At 42.6% G+C, this 23,264-nt stretch overlaps 1 protein-coding gene and 1 long non-coding RNA gene across 13 annotated transcripts in view; one reads left to right on the top strand and one right to left on the bottom strand.

Annotated features, from left to right (window-relative positions):
* LOC108884228 (band 4.1-like protein 3) overlaps positions 1–22,884 on the top strand; it is a 49,078-nt gene extending 26,194 nt beyond the window's left edge. For 4 of the 12 annotated variants that reach the window (XM_051069886.1, XM_051069892.1, XM_051069891.1 and 1 more), the window contains exons 4-24: positions 1,362–1,466; positions 1,786–1,828; positions 1,941–2,016; positions 2,264–2,482; positions 3,114–3,201; positions 4,923–5,075; positions 5,806–5,903; positions 6,421–6,596; positions 7,109–7,314; positions 9,733–9,786; positions 10,861–10,896; positions 11,396–11,461; positions 12,174–12,362; positions 13,079–13,141; positions 15,237–15,269; positions 15,481–15,558; positions 17,166–17,249; positions 18,006–18,104; positions 18,351–18,431; positions 18,793–18,908; positions 21,744–22,884. In XM_051069886.1, the coding sequence (XP_050925843.1) occupies positions 1,362–1,466; positions 1,786–1,828; positions 1,941–2,016; positions 2,264–2,482; positions 3,114–3,201; positions 4,923–5,075; positions 5,806–5,903; positions 6,421–6,596; positions 7,109–7,314; positions 9,733–9,786; positions 10,861–10,896; positions 11,396–11,461; positions 12,174–12,362; positions 13,079–13,141; positions 15,237–15,269; positions 15,481–15,558; positions 17,166–17,249; positions 18,006–18,104; positions 18,351–18,431; positions 18,793–18,903 (2,058 nt within the window). In that variant the 3' untranslated portion in view covers positions 18,904–18,908; positions 21,744–22,884. Of the gene's footprint in view, positions 1–1,361; positions 1,467–1,785; positions 1,829–1,940; positions 2,017–2,263; positions 2,483–3,113; positions 3,202–4,922; positions 5,076–5,805; positions 5,904–6,420; positions 6,597–7,108; positions 7,315–7,777; positions 8,363–9,732; positions 9,787–10,860; positions 10,897–11,395; positions 11,462–12,173; positions 12,363–13,078; positions 13,142–13,671; positions 14,389–15,236; positions 15,270–15,480; positions 15,559–17,165; positions 17,250–18,005; positions 18,105–18,350; positions 18,432–18,792; positions 18,909–21,743 lie in introns of all 12 variants that reach the window. The other 8 variants (XM_018678008.2, XM_051069887.1, XM_051069888.1 and 5 more) reach the window with 8 other exon arrangements.
* On the bottom strand, positions 13,904–21,737 carry LOC127142357 (uncharacterized). Its single transcript, XR_007813013.1, has 3 exons — positions 19,397–21,737; positions 14,174–14,242; positions 13,904–14,035 (listed from the first exon to the last, which is right to left on the bottom strand). It is a non-coding gene; the product is annotated as an uncharacterized LOC127142357 (long non-coding RNA).
* Positions 22,885–23,264: the final 380 nt, after the last annotated feature.

The raw sequence follows: 23,264 nt of genomic DNA, 5'->3' as shown, positions 1-23,264 counted from the left end.
GATGTGAGTTCCAATCCCTTCATGAAATCATTATGAATCTCCAGTCTCTGTTTCTTTTGTAATCTGACATCAATTTCCTGGGAATTCAGGGTACATGCCAGATCAGTCACCTGCAACTGCTGCACTAACACATTTACTCTAGTTACTGCAGCCATATTGAGCAGGCAACTATGAGACTGAGCCTAAACAGAGGTTCCCAGATCACAATCTGTCTTGCATGTGTGTGTAGGCTTTGTCAGTAAAGCCAGGGTTAAGTGTTGCATCGAGAAGCCACTTGTCACAGCAAGGCAGCAATAGTCTGACACGACTCTGCTAATTCCCTCTGAGATGCTCTGGTAGGATTAACTCTGCGCTACCAGCAGCTTTGTGGCTCAGTTAAAATCACGCACGTACACTTGAGTTTTCATAAAGACAGCGTGTGTGCTTAAAAAGTGTGGTGAATACTCATACAAATGTACCATATGTGTCGAAGACCATATTGCTGCTATTTCTGTTACATACCTGCCTTCCTGTCTTGGAATATGTGGGCAATATTCTGCCAGGTTGTGGATCGGACAGATGCATGGGCGTGTTATGACTCCTGCTGCTAGAATGTGGCAGTGGCTTTCAGCATTTCCAGACATGAGTAGCTGGCTTCAGCTCTGTTGAGGCAGGAGGCGTTTGTGTTGTGGCAACTCGGGCCTTAAAATATCCCATGTGAGTCGGCCAAATGAGTCTGTGACGTGGGGCGGGGTAGAGACGACAGGGAGCTCCAGCTGATGGCATCCGGCACTCAGTTAGAGATGTGCAATCGATCGCTGTTGAGCCTTCACATAGCTGATGTTCACCTAGAGCTCAGGAATTTGAAGGTGTATTTATAAACTTTAATACTTTATATAGAAGGAATTGATTCAGAGTGTGACTGAGCCAGTCGAACAAGGCTCCAATATCTTGAGGGTTAGCCTGTGCAGAAAAAGCTCCCATCACGCAGCAGTGTAATGTGCTGTTTCATCATGCTGTTATTGTAATTGAAAAATGTCACATTGCTGCTCTGTAAAAATGAGCTTTGAGTTCATTTTAATTTATTTATCCCAAGATAAATGGGAACATATTGCATCAGCAAATTCAACAGCCCAATTTCAAAACTTTGGATGTTCATGTCTCAGGTTTTCTTGTGTTCTTTTTTATGTAAATGTTTTTCTGTTGTAACCATTGAATACAGTTTGGATACAAATTTTGTGTGTTAGAATTTAACAGATATCTCTGGTATAATCATTTTTAAATGACAATTTCTTGATCATAAAACGTCTAAAAGATGTGGACATGCATACTGCCTTCAAATTGCACTGAATATGTGTTTTGTTTTCTTTTTCCTCTCACAGAAACGAGCCAAGGGACAAGTGCTGTTTGATAAAGTGTGTGAGCACCTCAATCTACTGGAGAAAGACTACTTTGGAATCACATACAGAGATGTAGAGAACCAGAAGGTAATTTAAAAAAATAACAGTATAATCTGCCAATCACATCTTAATTAGCATGCAAGTTAGACTAGAGGAAAATACTGAAATTGGCACTGAAATATGTAACACCAAAACACCCTCATGTAAAAATGTCTCTTTGTAAGAAATTTATAACATGACTCTGCTTAACATGATAAGCATCTTCACAGTGACAATGTCTTATTAATTTCTTGCATTTTATGTCCTTGGACAGTGCAGATGTCCCACTTTAGGGAGTTCAGTTATTATTAATTTGCTCACAAATTGGTGATAATTAACACTTTTCATCTGTGGTTGTCTGCTGCAGAATTGGCTGGACCCCTCCAAGGAGCTGAAGAAGCAGATAAGGAGTAAGTCCCATATCCAAATGAATGCAGTCAAGTATTTTGTCCTGATTTGAAAAGACACAGATGAGTTGAAAAATGCTGCTCGTAATAATTTAATGTTCTCGCTGTGTCCCAGTGGGTCCCTGGAACTTTGCATTCAATGTAAAGTTTTACCCCCCAGATCCCTCCCAGCTGACTGAGGATATCACAAGGTGAGTGAGCAGTGCATTTAGAGTGATTATGTGATTTGTTGTGGATGTTTGTTTCTTGTAATGGTCTTATAAATAGACTTTGAAGTTTTAGATTTAGATGCCTAAAATGTAACTTTAAAATAAAAAATGATTACGTAGATGAAAGTGTATTAAAAAAAACCCTCAAAAAGTTTTCAAAGAAATGCAAAAGAAAATCCAGACAAAATGGTTTTACTGTTTTGTATTCTGTCTCTGCTCCCTCACACAGGTACTACCTGTGCCTGCAGCTAAGAGATGACGTGGTTTCAGGTCGCCTGCCCTGCTCCTTTGCCACACACACGGTGCTTGGCTCCTACACAGTGCAGTCTGAACTGGGAGACTACGACCCTGAGGAACTGGGCAGCGACTACATCAGCGAACTGCGCTTCGCACCCAACCAGACCAAAGAGCTAGAGGAGAAGGTCATGGAACTCCACAAGACCTACAAGTCAGTCAACAACTGATTTGTGTATCGAAATCTATCATATGAAACAACCAAAACTGTTTTAAAATTGTGAGATTACATATTTACCCTGTTGATCATAATATGAAGCTGATTGGGAAAATAGGTTTTTGGATCCTTTAAGCCTTAAATCCTGAAGTCAGTCAGTCAGGCTACCTGAGTGATGTTAATATCCCGGGGTAATAATCTGCCTTGACAGGCAACATGTCTGCAGTCATTGGATTTGTGTTTATCTATAAATGGATCTAGCTGGCTGTCCTTTTGTCTGAGCCCCCCCATTCTCCCTGTATTACAATGATTTGTGGGTAATTTGATGCGATCCCGTCTCGCCCAGTGGGTGGAGCGAGGCAATGACAGTGCCAGGATTAGGGTCTCTCTCTAAAGGCCATCTCTGCTAAAATTGGATGCACTCATGGTACTCTGTGGCACTCCAGTTAAAAGCATCCATAAAAACAACCATTTTCTAAAAAGCTTTTATGCAATAAATCTGTGAATTATCCCTGTTTTAGATCTCGCTGGAGTCTTACATATTCACATTGGTCTGAAAGCATCAAATCTTTCTTTGCTTTACTTGCACTTGTTTACCCTCGATGTCTGATCTGCCCTGTCTCATCAGGGGGATGACACCAGCCGAAGCAGAGATGCACTTCCTGGAAAACGCCAAGAAGCTGTCTATGTATGGTGTGGACCTCCATCATGCCAAGGTAACAAGTCACTACACATTTTTAATTCTTTGTGTACAGTTTACAAATTTGTTGTCTCTCACAAGTCAAACTAAATTTAAACAATGGAGACGGCTCATCATAGCTGTAGATGTCAAGTTTTTTAATGATTAAGCAGTGTGTAAAAATCAAACTAGAGCATTAGCTTAGCCTTTATGCTAAGCTAACCAGCTGCTGGGTGTAGCTTCATATTTACCTCATGGAATCAAGAGCGGTGTCATTCTTCTCATCAAACTCTCGGCAAGAAGGTTAATTTCCCAAACTGTCAGAACTCGTGTCTCCAGTAATGGTGGGTCTCTCCACGATGCATTAAGACGTGTTCAAGTGATATGTTGAACATAATGTCTTGTGTTCTCTATATGCAGTCTAAAACTAACATTCCAGTCATGCAGTCAATAGTGACGCTTGCCACCACAACACCGCTGCTTCAGAAACATCATGGCTGCCACAGAAATGCCTCCGTTTAACATGCCTCTGCTGCACTGCTGAGTTACTGACATTATATTGCTGCTGCCTCTGTGGTTTTGGGGCTGAAGGGTGGAGGGACGATGTGGGGGTAGGGCGGGAGGTCTGGAGCCCAGCTCGACTTGAATGATTTGTTTGCTCTTTCTAAATCCGCCGGCCAGATGGGGATCAAACGCATCTTTAGAACACAGGCAGTAAAGGGAGAGCTGGAGTACGACAGCAGGACCACTGTCGTTGTAAAAAAAAAAAAAAAAAAAGGCTAAATTACAGTCATCAGTCGTGTTATGAATCCACTATCAAAAGTCCTTTGAAAGTCAAAAATGGGTCTAGATGTGGGTGATGGAGAGGATATTGCCTTTGCAGATTTAGATCAGAATGGAGGAGATGACAGAGACGAGGAAGCGGCCTTGATCAAACTGAGTCGACATCAATGCTCAGTGTTGGTTCTGTGAGTCATAGTTTTGATACACAAGAAAAATATGTACATATCAGACCAGCATCCCTGTTTTGTCTTCTCTCCTCTCTCATTAAATGCAAAGTTGGTAGGGAGTCTCTATGAATGCTTGGCTCCAGCTGAGGGAGAGGTAAGAGGCTGCATTTCATGTGCTTACCTGAGTGTGTGTGTGTGTGTGGTTTGTGCATGGTTACATACAAATGTGTCATTTTCAACATCCCACTGTTATTTAAGATTGGCTGTTCCTGCTTTGGACCAGCGCTCCCCTCTAAAAAAAAAAAAAAACCTCATCGGTTTCACCTGCTCATCTCATTCTTTGTGCAGTGAAGAGCATCATTTTGTGCTTCCTCCACCGTTTCCCAAGACTTCACTGTTGCTTCTGCCACTCTCACTCACTTTGTGCCCCTTTTTGTCATTGTTCGACGTCAACACAGCCTGCATAGAGAAGATTAGAGTATGCCTGATTCCACTCTCCACCTGCCTGCTTTACCCCGTAATTACCACACACCTGACTCTTTTTGAAGTCTACTTTACCCTGCTGTGCACTGGCTCCTGAATACCTGCCATACAGTATATGCGTCTGAGTTTATGGAATAGGTTTAAGTTTTGCAGAACAGGAAAAGAAGGACTGTGCTTAGTTGCTTAGTTGCTTCTTCTTTAAGATTGTCAGAGTTTTTGTCACTCTACCAAAGTGACACATCATGAGGGAGTTTTATTTAACTAATTTTATATTTTTTGTGTGTTTTTTCTTTATAATTTCTTGGTGTGTGTGTGATGTTCACAGGACTCTGAGGGTGTGGAGATCATGCTGGGAGTTTGTGCAAGTGGCCTCCTCATCTACAGAGACAGGTTGCGGATCAACAGGTTTGCCTGGCCAAAAATCCTCAAGATCTCCTACAAGAGGAACAACTTCTACATCAAAATCCGGCCCGGCGAGGTGAAGAGAACATCAATGATACATACTGAAAAACATAAATTATATATATTAATTATGGGGATGTCTGTTGGTTCAGTGTTGAGGTCAATCAAGGCTTTTTTTAATCAGTAGCTGCTGTAAAGCTCAACCAGTTTCTTATTCTTAAAGACTTTGTCCTCTCACTACAGCAGCTGTCAAATCTGCTTCTGTTACAGCAACATCTTATAGCTGCCCTACAGCTCTGAAGTGCTGCTGTTGGTTGAAAATAGTTTCTAAAGTTCTGAACTCTCTGAAGATGAAGAGACGCTGTCCTATTACTGTCTAAAATTTCCTAACCCAACATGTCTGCACTGACATCCCTCTCTTACTGACACTGCATTAAAGGAAAACTGTAATGCAGCGATATTTTGATCATATAGAGCCATTTACCTGTCAAACATCCTATGTAAACTGTAGCATCTTTGTTAAGTGTGCAGCTGTTTTTTTGTAGGAAAATATTAATATGAGGGTAGGACATGGAATCAGGGGACGATTAAATGACTCACTGAAATCTGGGGCAAAAATAATGGGATCACTATTTATGTAATGCTCAAATTAAAGCAGTTATTTTTCTACAGAGTTTTATATAAACAACTGGTAAAATGTGATCCATTAACATTGCAACATACGACATCTTAGTAGGAAAGGGATTAAAAATAAATGACTTAGAGTTACCCATATAGTGAATCTTAGTGTTTTGTCTGTGTTGCAGTTTGAGCAGTTTGAAAGCACGATTGGTTTCAAGCTTCCAAATCATCGCGCTGCCAAAAGGCTCTGGAAGGTCTGTGTTGAACACCACACCTTCTTCAGGTAAGAAATAGTAGATGACCTTTGACTATGACAGGAATCAGGATTTTGATTTTAAATAAAAGATATACCTGAAAGCAGGAAGAATTATTTCATTGCTCTCCTCAATGAGTGATGATTCAAAATTTTCATAGCGGAGAGAGAGCATTTAGACTGTTAGACTCACCAAACACAAGCTGCTTTGTTTTCTCAACTCTCTGGCTTCCTTTGATTACAAGTGATCACAATAATGTCAGCTTTGTAAACATGAGTGTACTACTAATCACCTCAAACGATGTCTTTGTAGTGAAACAGTGTCCAGACTGTTAGTAGCTGTTGCCATTTGGACAACATGCAAAGTTGCTTTGTGCTGCTTTAAGCAAAAAATGGTCTCCCAGGCTCTTTCGAGCGGCGAGCCAAGCCTGAGGGCCCTCCAGAGAGTATTCAAATGAGTAGGAGTTCTCATTTTTTACAGTGCGTAGCCTAAATCTGTATTTTGTTTTCTGGTTTGATTAATGTGAGGGTTTGTGAATTGTGACAGGCTTGTATCCCCGGAGGCACCCCCGAAGAAGTTCCTGAGCCTCGGCTCCAAGTTTCGCTACAGCGGCAGAACACAGGCTCAGACCCGCAGGGCCAGCTCTCAGATCATCAGACCTGCTCCGTACTTCGAACGCTCCTCCAGCAAACGCTACAACATGTCCCGCAGCTTAGATGGAGGTGAGGAGCAGTGTGAGGTGGTGATTAATGGCTGGCCACAAGTGCCACCCAAGCTGAAATGCTGTCAACCAAAGACTTCTTTATTTATCCAGTTTGTTTTGAGCAGTGACCCTGTTTTTGTCATCTGCATGTTTGTGTTGTTTTTAATAAATGTCTAATTTTAAATAAGCCTCTGAGTCAAACACTCGTCTAGTTTCACACTTGAGGAAAGAAGAAAACCGTCTCTTGTTAAAAGATAAAAGTTTCTTTGTTAAAAGTGCTAAATAAATTTTTGTTCCTATTGTGTTTCTTTCAAAAGGAAGAAAAATGTGTTTTTCACCTGAAAGCTGGCAAAGCTAAGATGTCTGGCTCATTTTCACTGTGCAGTGACAAAGCCACAATGGGTATTTTAACAACAATGTGCAGGAGAAAATCAAACCTGTAATTACACCGCTCACAGTTTTCCCAGACCGCTGCTGTCCATAAAACGACACTGATTCCAGTCCAACACATCCATCTGTGTGTTGTTTCAGCTCCCATTATGGAGAACCACGAGACTCTGATGAAGGACAGTGCCGCTGATGGGGCAGCCAAAGTCATCGCCAAGGGAGACATTATCACCACGGTAACGACGGAGAAGAAAGCAGAGGAAGAGAAGGCGGAGCAGGAGGACGCTCAGATGGATGCTGTGGAGACACCAGAGCCCGCTGCCACCACACCGCTCAGACAGGACACAAAGGTAAACCACTGCAGTCAGACCTGTGATTAATTTAGATTAAAGAACCTTTCAGAGGCTTTGATTTATTTATTTTTTCTATTTGGTTCAAAGAGGGATATACATATATAAATGTGCCACTGGATTTTCAAAGAAATGGATCATGTTTCTTAGAAGCTGCTGCGACCCTGTCTTTTTAGTCCTTCTTGAGATTTCAGTTTTGTTTTCTTTCTTGATAAAATTTCTTTCTCTCTAACTTCTTAATGGCTGATGAGAATTTCCCAGTTGCTTTCAGCTTAACCCTCTGCAGTAGACTAGGCCTAAGTGCTTTCACCTTGTGTGCGCTTTACTAATTAGCTTTTCTTTTCTTGTCCTTCCTTTGACCCCACACTACACTCGTGTGTGCTCATGCGTATTCGCCCCCTTCCCCTTCGCTCCCCTCCATTTACACACACGTCATCCCTTCGTTGACATTTCCCTCCATCAGTACTCCCCTCCTGTATACACAACCGACCCCCTCCGCTCCGAGCTCTCACTCCCCTCATCTCCTGTTTCATCAACTAAAGTGCGGCGGAGGCGCAGGGAGAACGCGCGCAAACGGGCCTCGTCGGTCAGTCCGGCCAAGAGCAGCGCCGGGTGCCGCCGCCGGCAAGCCCACGCCGATCGCAAAGCCGCCCTGCTGGAGGAGCAGGCACTGCTGCTCTCAGCCCGCAAGCAGAGGCTGGAGCAGGGCAAGAGCCGCGGCGGCACGCTCTTCTCCTTCTCCCTGCACCTGCCCGACCTGTCCTCCATCCTGGACGAGGATGGCTACATCACCTTCCCCGATCTGTCGGAGATGCGCTTCCTCCCTGAGTGCGCGCAGAACTTTCTCCCCATTAAGTCACCCTCACTCATCCCCTGCTTCCTCTTCATCTTTTTCTTCCTGCTCTCCACCTCCTTCTCCGTCCCCTACGCCCTCACCCTCTCCTTCCCCCTGGCGCTGTGCCTCTGCTACCTGGAGCCCAAGGCAGCCTCCCTGACCGCCTCCATAGCCCAGGGCTACCATGACCATGACAGTTCAGAGGAAGAGGAGGTGTGTGCGTACGCCTTTATGTTCCAATGCCCGACTCTGGCTTAGAATGACAGTTCATTATAACAGTTAACCCCTTATCCTGTCCTGTATCTCGCTCTGCTGTTTCACCAGTTCAGAGCCGACCTGGAGACTGTGTCTGTCCCAGTGTCTGTCAGTTCTCCTACTTTCAGAACCTCATCTCTGCCCAGTCATACTCTCATCCCGTAGACTACATCCCCATCAACATCACAAGTACACAGAGATGAACCTGCAAGTGTCACCATTTCATATTTGATTGGCTTGTATTTTATTCACCTTAATGAGAGGGTTAGACACAAATAGTGTGTGCCATTTGGGACTTTTTACTTTGTACCACGTCTGTGTGTCACTAACAAGTTACCATGAAATATCACTGCAGTGTAAAAACAGTTCATCATGCAAACATTTAAATATTTGATTGAATGTGTTTATTAGAGATAATAAGGATTTGAAGAAGTCACCTGTCTTCATTTAGCCACTAATCCCTCACCACACTTCATATTTAAAAACATATCTTTGTGCCTAACCCATCTCAGTGTTAATCATCTACATTCATGACTTTATAGAATAGAAAGTGACTGTTCAACACCAGCTGCATGGAAACACTTCCATATTTATCTCAGCACCCAGTCTCTCTGCATCGCCATCTGACTCAAGCAGCACAAATTAAATTCAATCATTTAAATGGAACCTCTGCTGAAAAGGGCTCTTCGCATTTCAGCGAAGTAGCTCACCGTGGAGTGTGCCAAGATGTGATATTTTTCCCTCAAGCAACACCCCCTGGATTCACAAATCCATGTAATGTAATGCATGTTGTGATGCAGAGAGACTTTGACACGTAAATGCATCCCAGATCACCTTTAGTGTCAACATGCATGGAGAGGAGGGGGGAGGGCCTGAAAGTCAGGTTACTGTTCGGCAACGAAAGCGTCACATCAAAAATTTTTTGTCATCCGATGTGTGACAACACAACAAATATTTTAGCTGCCTAGACTGAATTTCATTAAATCTATAACCAGGATTTAGCCTTTTCAAATCTAAGGCAAATTTATTAATATCTCGCTTAAATGTCAAAGTGACTGACCGAAGGTTTCAACTTCCTCTGAGTCTGTTTTGCTTGCTTATTTTGCATTTGCTTTTATTTTTCTTTACATTCTCCTTCTGCTAACCTTACCTGTAGTGTTTGTCTGATACTGTGAAGCTTACAGAAACAACCAGTGCATTTCCATTCGTCCCATTTGTGGTTATGAAGAATCTCTGTTGATGAGTAATGCATTTTCAAGGGTTTACAAGTTGGGTTCTTATTCTCTTGCTTGCCACTCGGAACGGTTTCGGTCTGTTTGCGAACGCAGACTGACAGCGAACAAACTGACTTTGCCTTTGATGGAGAGATGACCGCCACCGAGGTTTGTACACCAGAGGAGAAATGTCATATTTAAGGCATGAGAGACGTACTGACAGAGAAGAGAAAGAAAGTTATGCTGGATCATTGGTGTAATGCCCATTGAAACATTCAGAAGAATTTTTCTTGGTGATTTGCATGCTATGCATGCGTTGCATCTTGTTATTTGAGTTTTTGTTTTTTCCTCTTATGTAATGTATGAACACACTTTAAATGAACACAACACGTTTCTGACACACTTTCCTCCATATCAGTATCTTTTCAACCACCAACATTACAATTGACTGTTTGCCAAGCTCTGCCCCCTTAGTTACCGTTGCTAGGCCGGGCAATTTTGTTCTCCCGACTTTACAGTGGTAACATCAGAAGATTTACCACTTAAAATCTGTAGAATTTGCAACAGTTTCATACATTGATAGATGAAATCAAGTTTCTCATTTCTAGCTGATTATTTGCTGTCTGAAATGACACCTGTTGCTAGCTGTAGTTAGCTAGCTAATTAAGCTAACAATGGCTCCATGAGTTTAATGAACATGAACAGAATTTGCATTAAAAGGAAGGAAAAAAAGTAAGATGAGATGATTAGCTGCTTAGCTTACATTCTTGTTCATATGTTCAGTTCATTTTTACGTGATGAGGACAGTAGCACTGGCTGGGGTCGCTGGATTAGCATTACAGTAAAAAGCAGGAAAGAGCTAATACACATTCCCCCTTGGTCAGAAGACAGAAATAAAAGCTGGTTAGCTGGGCATGCTAATATTAGCAGCTTATGTTTTACCAGACAAACCATCCAGTCCTTACACCACCCTGCAAACTCCTTAAATCCTTAGTATTACTCTCACTGCACACCACGTGGACAAATCCAAATCTTGACAGGCTTGCTTTTAGTTATGGTTGCTAAGCATGTTTAAGGGAGGGGTTTAACAAACAGTCAGTTTCTTTTGTCTCTCGTCTTGCCACTCCTTGTTGCTCACTTTCTCTCCCATCACTTGATTTGCCCTCTGCATTTCCTCTCTTAAATGGCTCCTTTCCTCCTTGTCTCACACTCTCTGTCCTCTCCCTCTTTACTTGCTGTCAGTCCGAAGCAGACGAGGACTCTGAGATGCGGACTCAGGTACACTGGGCTCGCTTCATGGCCCTGCTCAGTGCATCACACCACCACCACCACCAGATGCACTGAGCCACTCAGACATCAGCCATCAGTCACTTTGTGTCATCCCCTCTGCCTTTGGCTTGCCTGCTGCTTCTGCCACTGTTGACACACTCACTATCACACCACACACCAGACTGACTATTCACTCTCGCCTGAATTCACTTCACAGACTGTTGCTGCTGGTGCTGCTGCAAAGCTGTCGCTGCTTCGAAACACACCATTCCAGCTCATTTCTCAAGTGCTTTTGTTTGTAAATGGTGGAGTCACGATTTCTTTTCCCGCTGCTGTACCAAACACTCAGATTTTACAGTTTTCAAGGTTTTTTTTCAGTGACTTTTGCCATAATGTCATTGACATCCATGTCTAAGAAGTCCAAGCTCCCATCTCTCCTAACAAGAGTCTAAATTTAAAATGCAATAGCAACCTTAACTACAATCCCTCTCCCCTCTTTTCTTTACAGTATAGTTTCATAAGACGAGTGAAAGGGGAGAACGTTTTTATCAGGCATAGTAATCTGATGCTAGAGGTTGGTAAGAAAACAACGCATGACTGAAATATGCATGCAGGTGCTTATGTTATGAGGAATCCTAACTAATAACAGGATTGATAGCATTTATATCTAACCTGCTAGTAGCTCTGCCAGTGGAGTACTGTTTTCTGGAGTTCCCGTGTGAATGGGAGTTATTATCACACTTTAATCTAACAGAGTTCTTTTTTGTGAGAAATTAAGCAACAGAGATCAAACTGAACTAAGTCAGTGTTTGTACAGATCTTAACTTCTAATGAGATTTGGGAGTGTTGTGCTTAACTAAACCTGTAAAACTAAATCTGTGAACATATGCATGACGCCATTTGTTTTCATTGAATTAAGCTGGTCCTAAATGCTCCCTTAGCATTTAAGTACAAGCTGGAGCTCTCTTAGTTACAGCTGCCATGTGGGTGGGCCTTTTGCTGTTATTTTGCTGTTTGTATGAGCTGTTGCACAGGTAGCCTGCACAGCCTCCTAAACAGGCCTGTGAACCACAAAGAAAGAAGTATAATGCAACTGATTTAGGTCTGTATCAGTTTACATTTTGGATCCAGACCTTTTCAGAACTGCATTTTATGCTGCCCAACATTTTTTGGGGGTAATTTATTGGATATGCAAGCTACCGCTGCATACATAAAGCATGGCCGTCGTTCCCTCCGCGCTGCCCCCGCCCTCATCTCTCTGTATCATGGTTGACCGGCTACTGCAGGACTCTGAGCCTCCAGCGGAGGTGGTCAAGCACCAAACCAACATCAGCGAACTGAAGCGCTCCTTCCTCGAGACCGGCGGCAGCACCACGCCAGGCATGACGGAATGGGAGAAGAGACTCTCCTCGTCGCCTGCGCGCTCACCCAAAACTGATGAACCACCAATGATAGAGCCCCTGGAGCCACAGGATGTAAGCTGCAGTCCACAGCAGGCTGAATGACGGCGTGTGTGTGTGTGAAGCATGACATCACCACGGAGATTTTTGTATCAACAAAGACATCAATCTGAGGAGTGATTGCATAATGAGACATAGTGCAGTAAATTCGATATTCATAATGGGACTAGGGTCATATTTTCTACATCAAATTGAATCTGGTGCAGTATATTTAAACTGCAAATGGCTCTGGCACATATTAAAGAGAATATGGGATCCTCGATAGGGGAATTAATTTGTAAAGTCATTCAAAGTTAGTACGTGAATAAAGTTGCACGTTTAATCCAGCAAGTGTGTTTCTCTTTGCCATTATCACCTTATGTCTTCGCTATATCTCATCAGCAGCTGATTAACATATTAATAAGTCTCGGTAATGGATGAAGTCATTTATCAGTAATGAGGTTGTTGTGCTGACATTATTTGAAGTTTTGACAGAGTTTCTCCTTTACTTGTGTTGTGTGACACAATCTGATGAACTCATCCAGGACTAATAAGCGACACTAATTGAAGTCTCTGAAGAATAATCACTGACATCACATGTATCTGACTGACTTGAAATGAAAAGAGGCCAATTCTCTCGAGGAGCTTTGGGACCCAGCTCTTGTCCATTTCAACATGTAGTTGCGCTGGTCATGTCCTTTCTTGTGTCTGGCTCATTGTGTGTGACTTTTCAATTCTTATTTCCTCTGCAGACTAAAGATGAGCAGCCCGCAGGAGATGAGACAAAAGAGGAGGTGGAACCCAAAGTCACTCAGGTAAAAAAAAATGCTTCTGGTCAGTTTGTCTCTTTTGAAAACTTGGTGGTTTTTTTTTGTGATTGTGGTGATGTTTGTTGCCTTTTGTATTTACCTAGCTCCACACGTATATGGACACAAGAACAGCATTTGGTAATTTGGTTCTCACTACTTCACGTGCAGTAAAAGAGGAGCATTTCTGCCTCTTCCCTTTTCCCATCATCTCATATTAAAATCAAAGCTCCAAATGTCTACTTTGTTCTCCACTGTTTGGGGAAAAAAATCATACGACTACAATATTTTGTGATCATGAATCTATTCTTTTTAGAACAAATATCTGATGTTATCAGTCCCTGATGTAAATCCACGCACTGCTCTCACTGTTCTTTAAGTGTGCGTCTCTGTCCTAGTACTTGTGGAGCTCAGAGTGAACGTGTGTCATTTTCAGATGAACTGTCTCTTGTGATTATTTTTGCTGTGTATTGGCAATCTGATTCCCCTTGTCTATTAACTTGAACGATCCATTTCCAATAAGCCAAGTGTCTCCCCAGGCGACAGGATATCTGGTGAAATACGTGGTGGATAGTATCGTAACTGATGGGGCCACCTCCTCGGGGCCTCACGGGATTAGTCTGTCAACCACTATGGACGACGATGTCTTCATGGACGGGACCCTCAGGGAGGTGGAGGAGAAGACGCCTGACTCACAGGATGAGGTGTCAGAGAGGTCGATGGTGAAGGTTAGCCCAGGAGCTGTCAGACAGGAAGTGTCCCAGGCCATTAGTGACAAGAAAGGGACACTCATTATCTTGAAGGAGGCAGAGGATAAAGTAGACACCGAGGGTAAAGAGATGGGTGAAAAAGAGGAGCCTGAGGACCCTGGAGAAGCTGATGCTGAGGAGGAAGAATTGCTGCCTGCTTTGAGAGAGAAAGAAACTGTCAAAGAAGACACTGCTGTTATCATAGAAGCCCAAACCACAGTAGTCAAAACAATGAGTCCAAAAACTGAGATAAAAACTGATGACATGACTCAGATTAAAGCTACTGACTCACCTAAAAAGGCCATGGCATCATGGATTTCTGAGGAGGTGAAGACCGGGGCATCAGAGATCATCAGTGTGTCTACAAAGAAAGTCAAAGAAATGACTTCTGAAAGTCTGCAGCAGAAAGCAGAAATCTTTACCTTTGAAGAAGTCCACACCGAGCAGTCAAAGTCCAGCCTGACTCAAATTACAGTTTCTGAATCTTCAGCTACATCCTTAGCAGTGGTACTGTATGAAAACTAAAAACACAACAACCTGGTTTTGGCTGCTTCCCTCCATATCTCCACCACCACCACCTGCAGCCTATTCCCATTGCCTTCCCTCCAGCAGCAGCCAAACCAGTCTAACAACAGTGTAATCGAGTGCTGTGCATGGCTAACGGCCCCTTAACACCCAGCGTTTACTCTCACTCTTGCCAAACTGCTGATTTGTTTTGCAATCAAGCCTGCCGCTTCTTTTTTTTTTTTTTTTGATACAACTGTTTTGGGTTTGTTTTCAGTTTGTTGACAGCTAAAACAGCTCACCTTGCCTTAGCAGCTGGCTCCCACAGCTGATAAGGAAGAAATGTTATTTGCCGTTTTGCTCAGCTGCACCATTCCCTTTCTTTCAGCTCTTGTTATCAGTTCCCTGAAAGCGGTGACTTCATAGCCCTGGCTCAGTGCCACCGCTGCAGCTTTCCCCACCTCATCCTCCCAAAATCCCCCTTCTGCCTCTGTAACGAGTCAGGAGAAATAAATGTATGGGTCTACCTGAGAAGAGATTTCACTTTTCTTTAAGAAACAATTTCCAAAAGCAGATTAGCTAAAATTTGCTTCTGTTGGATTCAGCAATTTTGGAATCAGATTTTTGGTTTCAGGTTTTAGGATTTGTTTAACTTGGTATTATGTTCAGCAGATTTAATGAGCCGTATAATGGTATTCCATACATTCCATACAATATTTACTTTCCAGACCTTTTCATTTTTCCTCCCTCTCTCCCTTCGCTCTTTGTCCAGTGTTCACTATGACTTTATGACTGTCCTCTCTTGTCTTTTCTCTCTGTTCTTGTGTCCGTCCATCCTTCTGTCCCATCAGTCTACACTGGGATGGGTTTCCTCCTCTCAAAAGGTGACCACTCCTCTCTGGTCGTCATAAATTATCTTTAAATATATGTGCCTGTTATGTGTAATTCTATCAAGTTGTATACAGTGAAATCTGCTAACCAACATGAGCATTTTTCTCTATCAGGTTTGATGTGAAACTGCCCTGTGCTGCGTGGGTCTGTTCTTTGTCGTGGTGATACAAACACATCATCTAATGGTACAATTATCATTCACAGACATCCGCTGATCCAGAGGAGAAGGCAGTGGTTGCCACGGAGACAGAGGCAGTGCCAGCTGAGTCGACAGGGCCAACGGTGAATATCCAGACCACAGAGGCTGCAAAGGCCGAACCAGTGCTCACTACAGTGGAGCTCGCAGTCAAAACAGTGTCAGCAGAGCCGGCAGAGCGGGAGCCAGGCGGTGTAGTAATGTTACACAGGGATATTAGTGACAATAGCCCAGGAGATCCGCTAGCTGACTCTGTTAATTGTGAAAAATCTGTTATTTCTGGCACCGCACCATCTTTAGAGCAAGTGCAAGAGTGTGCATCTGTGAAAGCAGAAATGCAGCCAGTAGCAACAAGTTTGGGGTCTGACGAGAGTCTGTCTGACAGTAGGGTTGTGCCAGAGCCCGCAGTGCTCAGCTTAGCTGCAGAAAAGGAAAATAAGGAAGCAATAGATAAGGAGGGAGAGGATGCAGGTGTTGAGTGGGAGGAATTGATGTCAAAAAATGAAAATTACGGTTTCAGTTTCACTGTAACTCCTGCTTACATCAGAGATTGTGAGGAGGAGGAAGAGAATTCGTCATCAGCAGAGGAGGAACACAAGAAAGAGGAAGCAGCAGAGAGTTGTGTGGAGGCTTTGGAAGATGAATTAAGAGATTTAAAACATGCAAGGGAGAGACAGCAGACAGAAGTAGATGGCAAGAGAGTCCAGTTCTCCAATGAAGTGCAGTATTTTGAGGAAGAAGAGTTCCCTACAGAGTTAGAAGATGGTTTTGAGGAGGTAGATGAAGGACATAAAATCTTTCCAGGTATCTCAAAACCTTTGCCCTTTGAAAAAGAGAAATACTACCACGTACAGACAGACAGCTCAGAAGATGAAATGGAGAAAATGGAGGAGGAAGAGATGAATGCAAAGGGAGAAGAAGAACCAAAGAAGTACGATGAAGAAGAACTGGATTCGAAACCGAAAGAAGGCTGTGTTGATGAAAAGGCTTCAGAAGAGAGAGATGTTATGGTATCAGAGGAAGTGAAACTAGTCCAAGCTGAAGTACTGAAGAAAGAGGAAATGCAGGAACAAGACTGGAAGTCCAGCTCACATGAATTGCCTCTGATTGAACCCCCGACATCTGACACCGCGCTCACGCATTCACCTCCAGCCATGTCTCAGTTGGAGGTAACCCTGCATCAGCTCCAGTGGCCTAAGCCTCGGCCCTGTAACTTCACCACCACCCTCCCCTCCCTCTGACACAATCTGCTGCTAATAATCAAGGGCAAGACTCCACCAAAAGCATGGATATGCATCTCAACTTGCTAACTTTGTCACTGAGCAGATCAGGGGACCTGAATATGATGTGGTGCACACACTTGATCAAAACCTTGTGATTTGCATTCTCCGGTATCTTCTCCTTCACTGGATTAGGGACTCTAATGCATGACTGCATGCTCATTGAGAGATTTAAGCCCTTCAGTGAGCGTCTTTGGTTTAGTGTGTTAGCATGTGGTATTTATTTGTGTCAATTTGATTTCATTACGAGATTGCTGTGCTGTTTTAAGAACAAAGGTGCACAGTTAACAGTGAACACCTACAGCAGTTTGTTTCAGATGTGATGTCTAAATTAACTAGAGCACAGATGGCTTTGGTACGCCTGTACTCCCTCTGCGTATTTATTTGTGCCTGTTTTGTTTTTTGCCCTCCAGAGTCTTGAGATCAGTGAAGTAGGTACCAAAGAGATGCCTGTGATCCACACAGAGACAAAAACCATCACCTATGAGGCTGCAGAGGTACAAAATCTGACATCACTTCTATATATCTTTGCTTTTTATCTGCCAGTTTCTCCACTTTGTTCCCTCAACTAGTCTCTTTAGTTTGTCTGTCCACTCTTTGGTCACAGGGCAGGTAGTTTTCAGTGTTCTGAAAATAGTTGCCTGCTGTTGCTGAAAATGAGGTTAATGAGAGCAGTGTAGGACTGAGGTGACCTGCATAGTTGTGTGTCTGTGGGTCCGCCACTACAAGCAACTCCTTCCACTTCCAGTCCTTATAAACATAAAAATATAGATGTTTTTTATATGAGCTTTTTAGCCTTTTTAGCTCATTGTTTTGGTTTTGCATGGCTGAAATTCAGTTATTAATCCTGTTTTTAGTCACATCAAGCAGTTGTCATCAGCCAAGAAAGCTGCCCTTACACTCTATAGCTGGTTAAGTAAGTCTAGGAGTTGAAGAGCCATATATTTCCTCTCATGAGAGAGAAAAAGGAAGGTGAATATTGGACTGTGGTGAACACAGACACAACAAAATGAATGCTAATGTTGCTCTGTGTCTGCTAAATTTGTTAAAAACTTCAGCTTTACAAGATAATTGTCACGTCTTATTTTCAGCTTGTTGAGGAGCTCGTCTGCCCCCCAGTGGCAAAACAAATTAATTCATGCAGCTTTAAGACTCTTCATTCATATTCATTTAATCTGTCTTAATGAGTATTTCGACTTTATCCACAGCACAAACATGAAATGTCATCTGCAAATGTGTTTGCCGATCAACAGGTCGACACTAACGGTGACGCAGACCCCGGGGTGTTGCTGAGCGCTCAGACCATCACCTCGGAAACCACCAGCACCACGACAACCACACACATCACAAAGGTCAGGGTTCATCTATTGTCCCTTTGGCCCTCTCTAACACTTGAATCCTCAAACATGCCAGGAGCGTCTGCATGTGCGAGCCTCTCTGCTTACTGCAGAATAGAAAACATATATATATAACATATATATAATATATTGTGTAGTTAAACTTGAAAATAATGTGGCCTATAAAACTCAATTAAAATATTTGTTGCCATATGTGTTCTCTGTACTGATTAAAGTGTCCTTCTGTTCTCTGTTGGTCAGACGGTGAAAGGAGGAATATCAGAGACAAGAATCGAGAAGAGGATCGTCATCACAGGAGACGCAGACATCGACCACGATCAGGTCTCTTAGACTTTTTATCTTTTCATTCTGTTTTTCATTTTTATCCACTATTGTCATTATTTTTTTCTTTGCCTTTGAAGTCAGTGATTGAATTTGAGCAAGGACCCAGGACCTTAACTCTGGCTCTTTGTGAGCTTAGCACAGACAGATGATACAGACTGGCCTAGCATGTGACATTTTTAACAAAACAGTATTAACTCGTGATGTGACTTTTAACAAATACTGGAAGTATAAGTGTAACTAAAGGTGACTTCCCTGTTGGTTTACTGATGTACAATCCAACATCCCGCTCCCTCCCTGCCCTTCCCCGTTCTCTGTCTCCCCCTGGTGATCCCTCCTGGCACTGCACTCCCGTACATAGGCTCTGGCTCAGGCCATAAAGGAGGCTAAAGAACAGCATCCTGACATGTCAGTGACCAAAGTAGTGGTACATAAAGAGACAGAGATCACGCCAGAGGAGGGGGAGGACTGACCCAGGTAAGACAAAGAGGCCCCAGTCCTGGTCCCGGCGCTGTCCGGTTTAGTCTGATCTGGTCTGGTTTTAATTTAGTTGGACTGGGCTTTTTCAAGCTGGTCTCCATTTCTCGGGCATGCTGCTTTTCCATCAGCACTTCTTCTCACTTGTACAGACAGCCCTGCTTCTGTAGCACTTACAGCTAATGCATCATGCTGTTGTCATTCCAGCTCCGCTCCCCCTGCAGGGAAAAGGTCGGCTGGTGCGTGTGTGCACACACACAACGGGTATTATAGTCTCTACTCGTAATGACAAGGCTTAAAAACCTTTACAGTAATGCTGCTGGCAGTCTCATGCAATCTCTTGTAATTAGGCTGCAACACTCCCCCCTGCTGGAAGGAACCACAATCCCTTTTTATCAGAGAGAGCTGCTGTGCATGTACAGTACATGTGACACAGACCTCTCTCTCCTTTGTAAAGACAATTGGTTTGTGATTCAAAAAAATCTTACCTGCAACACTCCTCCAAAACAAGTTAAAGCTGCTTCCTTCATAAGAAAATATGGTGGAAAAAATAAAAAAAGAAGTTGAAATACTTAAGCCATCGACTCATGCCGTGCAATATTCTGTAAAAAAAAAAAAATGTCTATGCATTGTTGTGTCTACATTGTGTAGCCTCACAAAGGGACACTGGCAGTGATGAGCGATTAAATACCGGCTCGACCGGCTTCTGCTTCTCAGAGCGCTCAGTGAGTGCTGCAAACGTACCCGTATGGACTGTAATCTGATCTTGAGCATACATAGATGTGCTTTAGTCTATTTTCAACTCGCACATGAACAATCACCAGTTGAAATGGGGAAACTCCTTCTGATACCAATTCTGAAAGTGATCATAGATAAATCTGCAGGAAAATGTTTATTTATGCTGGTTATGTTCTTACTGCACGGCAGCTTAACTAAGCAGTCTCTGCAGGAATATTCAAGCTTGGGGTCTATCACTGAAACTGTGTTTCTGGGACACAGTTTGTGACACACTGCTCCTTTCAGTTGCACTCTTCCTTTCTGTGTCGGGGGGGAAATAGGTCAGCGGTCCTTGTGGCAGTGTTTCCACAAACTTCACAAATGCAGCCATTTGTGTTTCAACTTGTCCGCTGTCAGTAGTGTCAGCATTATGTCAGGTGTGGAGCTGCGTGAGGGAGCCTCTCATTCCATCGTACCACAGCATGTTGTTATAACCCCGCCACCTTTTCTCTTAAGCTTTTTTTTCCTTGTTGTTTGTCTCTGGAAACTACACATTTTTCAGTTTATTCTAATTCACCTTTTGGCTCTGAAGCTTGTTTCATTAGCTTTAGACTGACATGATCCTAAGGTGCAGGGTGTGGGATAACCAAATGTGCAAGTGTGCATGTGTGTACTTGTGGGACTCACCAGATGGGAATGCTTGGCTTTGTTTCTGCAGCCTTGCCCTCAGTCTTGTGTGTATGTGTGTATGTATGTGTGTGTGTGTGTGTGCTGTCTAATATCTGTCTGTCAGAACTGCTGTTTCTGAGTAGCACTGTTAACATGCTACTAAATCTTTTTTCTGTGGTCTTTTGGATGCCTGTCTCGTTCCACTGTAGATACACACAGCATGCTGGGGCAAAATCAGAAAAATGTGATGTTGCATTGTCCACAGTGTCTTTAACATTAAAATTCAAACATGCCACACAGCTCTCCTCCAGTGCTTTATTCACCAAACAATATCTTCCCTGCATCAGGGTGTCTCAGGTTGTTCAGGTGTCTTTATACACATTCATTAATCAGTTGTGTGACTTGTAAATCACCATAAATATCATGCAAAATGTCATACAAATTGTCATTATTTGTAGTTTGAAATATATATGATCATAAATACAGGACAGAGTATTGGTGCAGTACTGGGATGTGAATACATCTCCCACCACTGAAAGTCACACAGTAACATAAAGGAGCTGACGGAGGCAGCGGTATTCCAGCAGCTCCTGTGTTCTGTTCGGTAAAATAGCTGTTTTTGTCAATGGAGTCTGGTAGCAATATAGTCATATAGCGATGTCTCTGATTAAACAGAAAGGATCTCTGTAGGAATCCTATCCATAATGTTGTCTGACACTTAGTCACAATCTGAGCCTGTCACTGTCCTGACAACCACTACTCTGACGTGGACAATTGCCAGGCTTAATACTACACTGAAGATTAGTTTTTCATAGCACAGCATATTCTAGTTCCCTCCAAAACTTAAATTATCATAGCTAATTTTAAAGTCTGTCTTCATTTAACCTCAACACATCCGCACATGAACAAAATTTCCAATTGTTCTCCAAAATGTTCCTGATCTGAGCTCGTATATAATCCAGTAGACTCTGCAAAAAATGGCTTCAAGTCTTAATTCCTCATTTAACCCTCTTGGGCTTAATATGCCCAATTTAGAAATCCAGAGCGCCTCCCCCTCTTAGGGAGCAATTCCTCCACATCTCCCCCCTCTCTCTTTGATGAAGGCAGAAACACTGAGTGTATAAAGCCTGGTTTACTGGAGAGGAAACATGTGGCATAGTATTACAGTCTTTGTTACTCAGATATGACACAAGCTGGCTTCACGCTTAATAATGTGAAGTAGTTTTATTTTTTGGGATGCATCAGGGAGCAGTTAAAGCCAGAAAGCCCAAGAAACCTGTGTGTATCTACGCTGTGTATTTACATTTTTGTAGTCCCTCAGTAGTGCATCTATTTATGGGGATAAAAACTGCCATAACCTTTTATGAGGTTCATTTTCAGTCTTTGGCAGGGTGCAGATATGATTAAATATGCAGGATGCTCTAACTGCTGTTTCCTCTGCTCTTCCAGGAGTAAACACCGAGGGCTGTTTTCTGTTCAACCTCCCACAATCCAACATCCAGAACTCCTCATATTAACGCCGGGACTCTCAGAAGACTAGAAAGGCTCCTTACTCTCCAAATGCTGCAGCTCGCCGCTAGTCGCAACCATCAACTGCAAAATAAATAAGCATTTTGCATGAGAAGGATGCAATGTTGCATTATCAAACAAATGGCAAGATTATACAGAAAACCGTACGATTTTTAAAAAATGGTTCTCAATCTCCATCTGCACGCCGAATCCCTGTGTGCAGCAAGCAAAACCTTTTTGCTTTCACTGCCTTATGACTTTGATGCATTTTTATGATTACTGAGAATAATTATTGTAGCAACATTTTATTTATGAAATAAAGCCATCACTCCAGAAACTTTAAATCGCCGTAGGCTGTACATGTTAGAGAGCATACACTATTTAACCTTGCTGTAGAAGTGCCAACCTCATTTGCCAGCAAGCATCGCCTCACCCACTTGAACAACCCAACGATTTTCCGTGAGGTGTGTCACTACAGAAATCACTGCAGCCCAGTACTGTACATATCAAAGCTTCCCTTAGGAAAATAGCAAATTATCTTTCACAGTTGATTTTGTCATGTCTACTTGAATTGTGTTTTTCCTTTTTAATGATCATTTCAGTATTTTTATTGTTTCTCATCCATTGATTCCATCACCACGACCATCTTTTTCTTTTTTTTTCTTTTTTTTTTTGAGGTCTATTACGGCAAAACGCCAAGGAATCAAGAATTTCTGTGCAAGAAATAGATTTTTATGTGCCTGTGCAGGCTTTGAATGTTCTCCAGGGTAGATGATCGGCTGCAGCACAAGTCCCCAGGTTTGTGTGACTGTGAGGCAAAGGGCTCAGACTGCCGAGCTACGCCCAAACTAGATGCAAAGCCAAAAGAGATCTGTCAACCACCCCCCCTTTCCATCACTACCACCTTCTGAACATGTCCGCTGTATGCCTCCCTCATATGTTTATCTGTATCTGAATAACCAAGTATTGTTCATGTACAGCCATGTTTTCCTCAAAATGGTGAAATAAAAGTGGCAAATGCATTTGTTTTTAATTTGCTGTTTTCTTCTCAAATAATAAAATGTCGACCACAGTAATGAAACTTGTGTCCGCAGTGCACGTATTGATTGAGAGCCAAATATACTTTAAAATGATTTAGGGTTATATCACAGTAATGACTTGTACAGGTAAGGTATATGACACTCTGTAGCCCTGATGCATAGATTGAGCCATAATATTATAACTACCTCTAGGAGGCTGCCGTGTTAAATTTAATATTCTAAATTCTAGTCAACTCTTTTTTATAATTTATTTGTTCAATTTTAATTGGACGATTAAAAAAATCCATCAACAAATGTGATAAAGTTGATGGGCCCAACCTGAGCAATAAGAGACAAATCACAGATTTCGTGTCCTCAGGAACTAAAATAACCTGATGATCAAGGTGTGATTATTAAGACCTTAAAGCTTAAACATTGGTTA

The sequence above is a fragment of the Lates calcarifer genome, linkage group LG4 (assembly GCF_001640805.2).
Source record: "Lates calcarifer isolate ASB-BC8 linkage group LG4, TLL_Latcal_v3, whole genome shotgun sequence".
NCBI classification, from domain to species: domain Eukaryota; kingdom Metazoa; phylum Chordata; class Actinopteri; family Centropomidae; genus Lates; species Lates calcarifer.
Note: the sequence above shows the minus strand (reverse complement) of the source record. Positions and strands in the feature narration are given on the sequence as shown.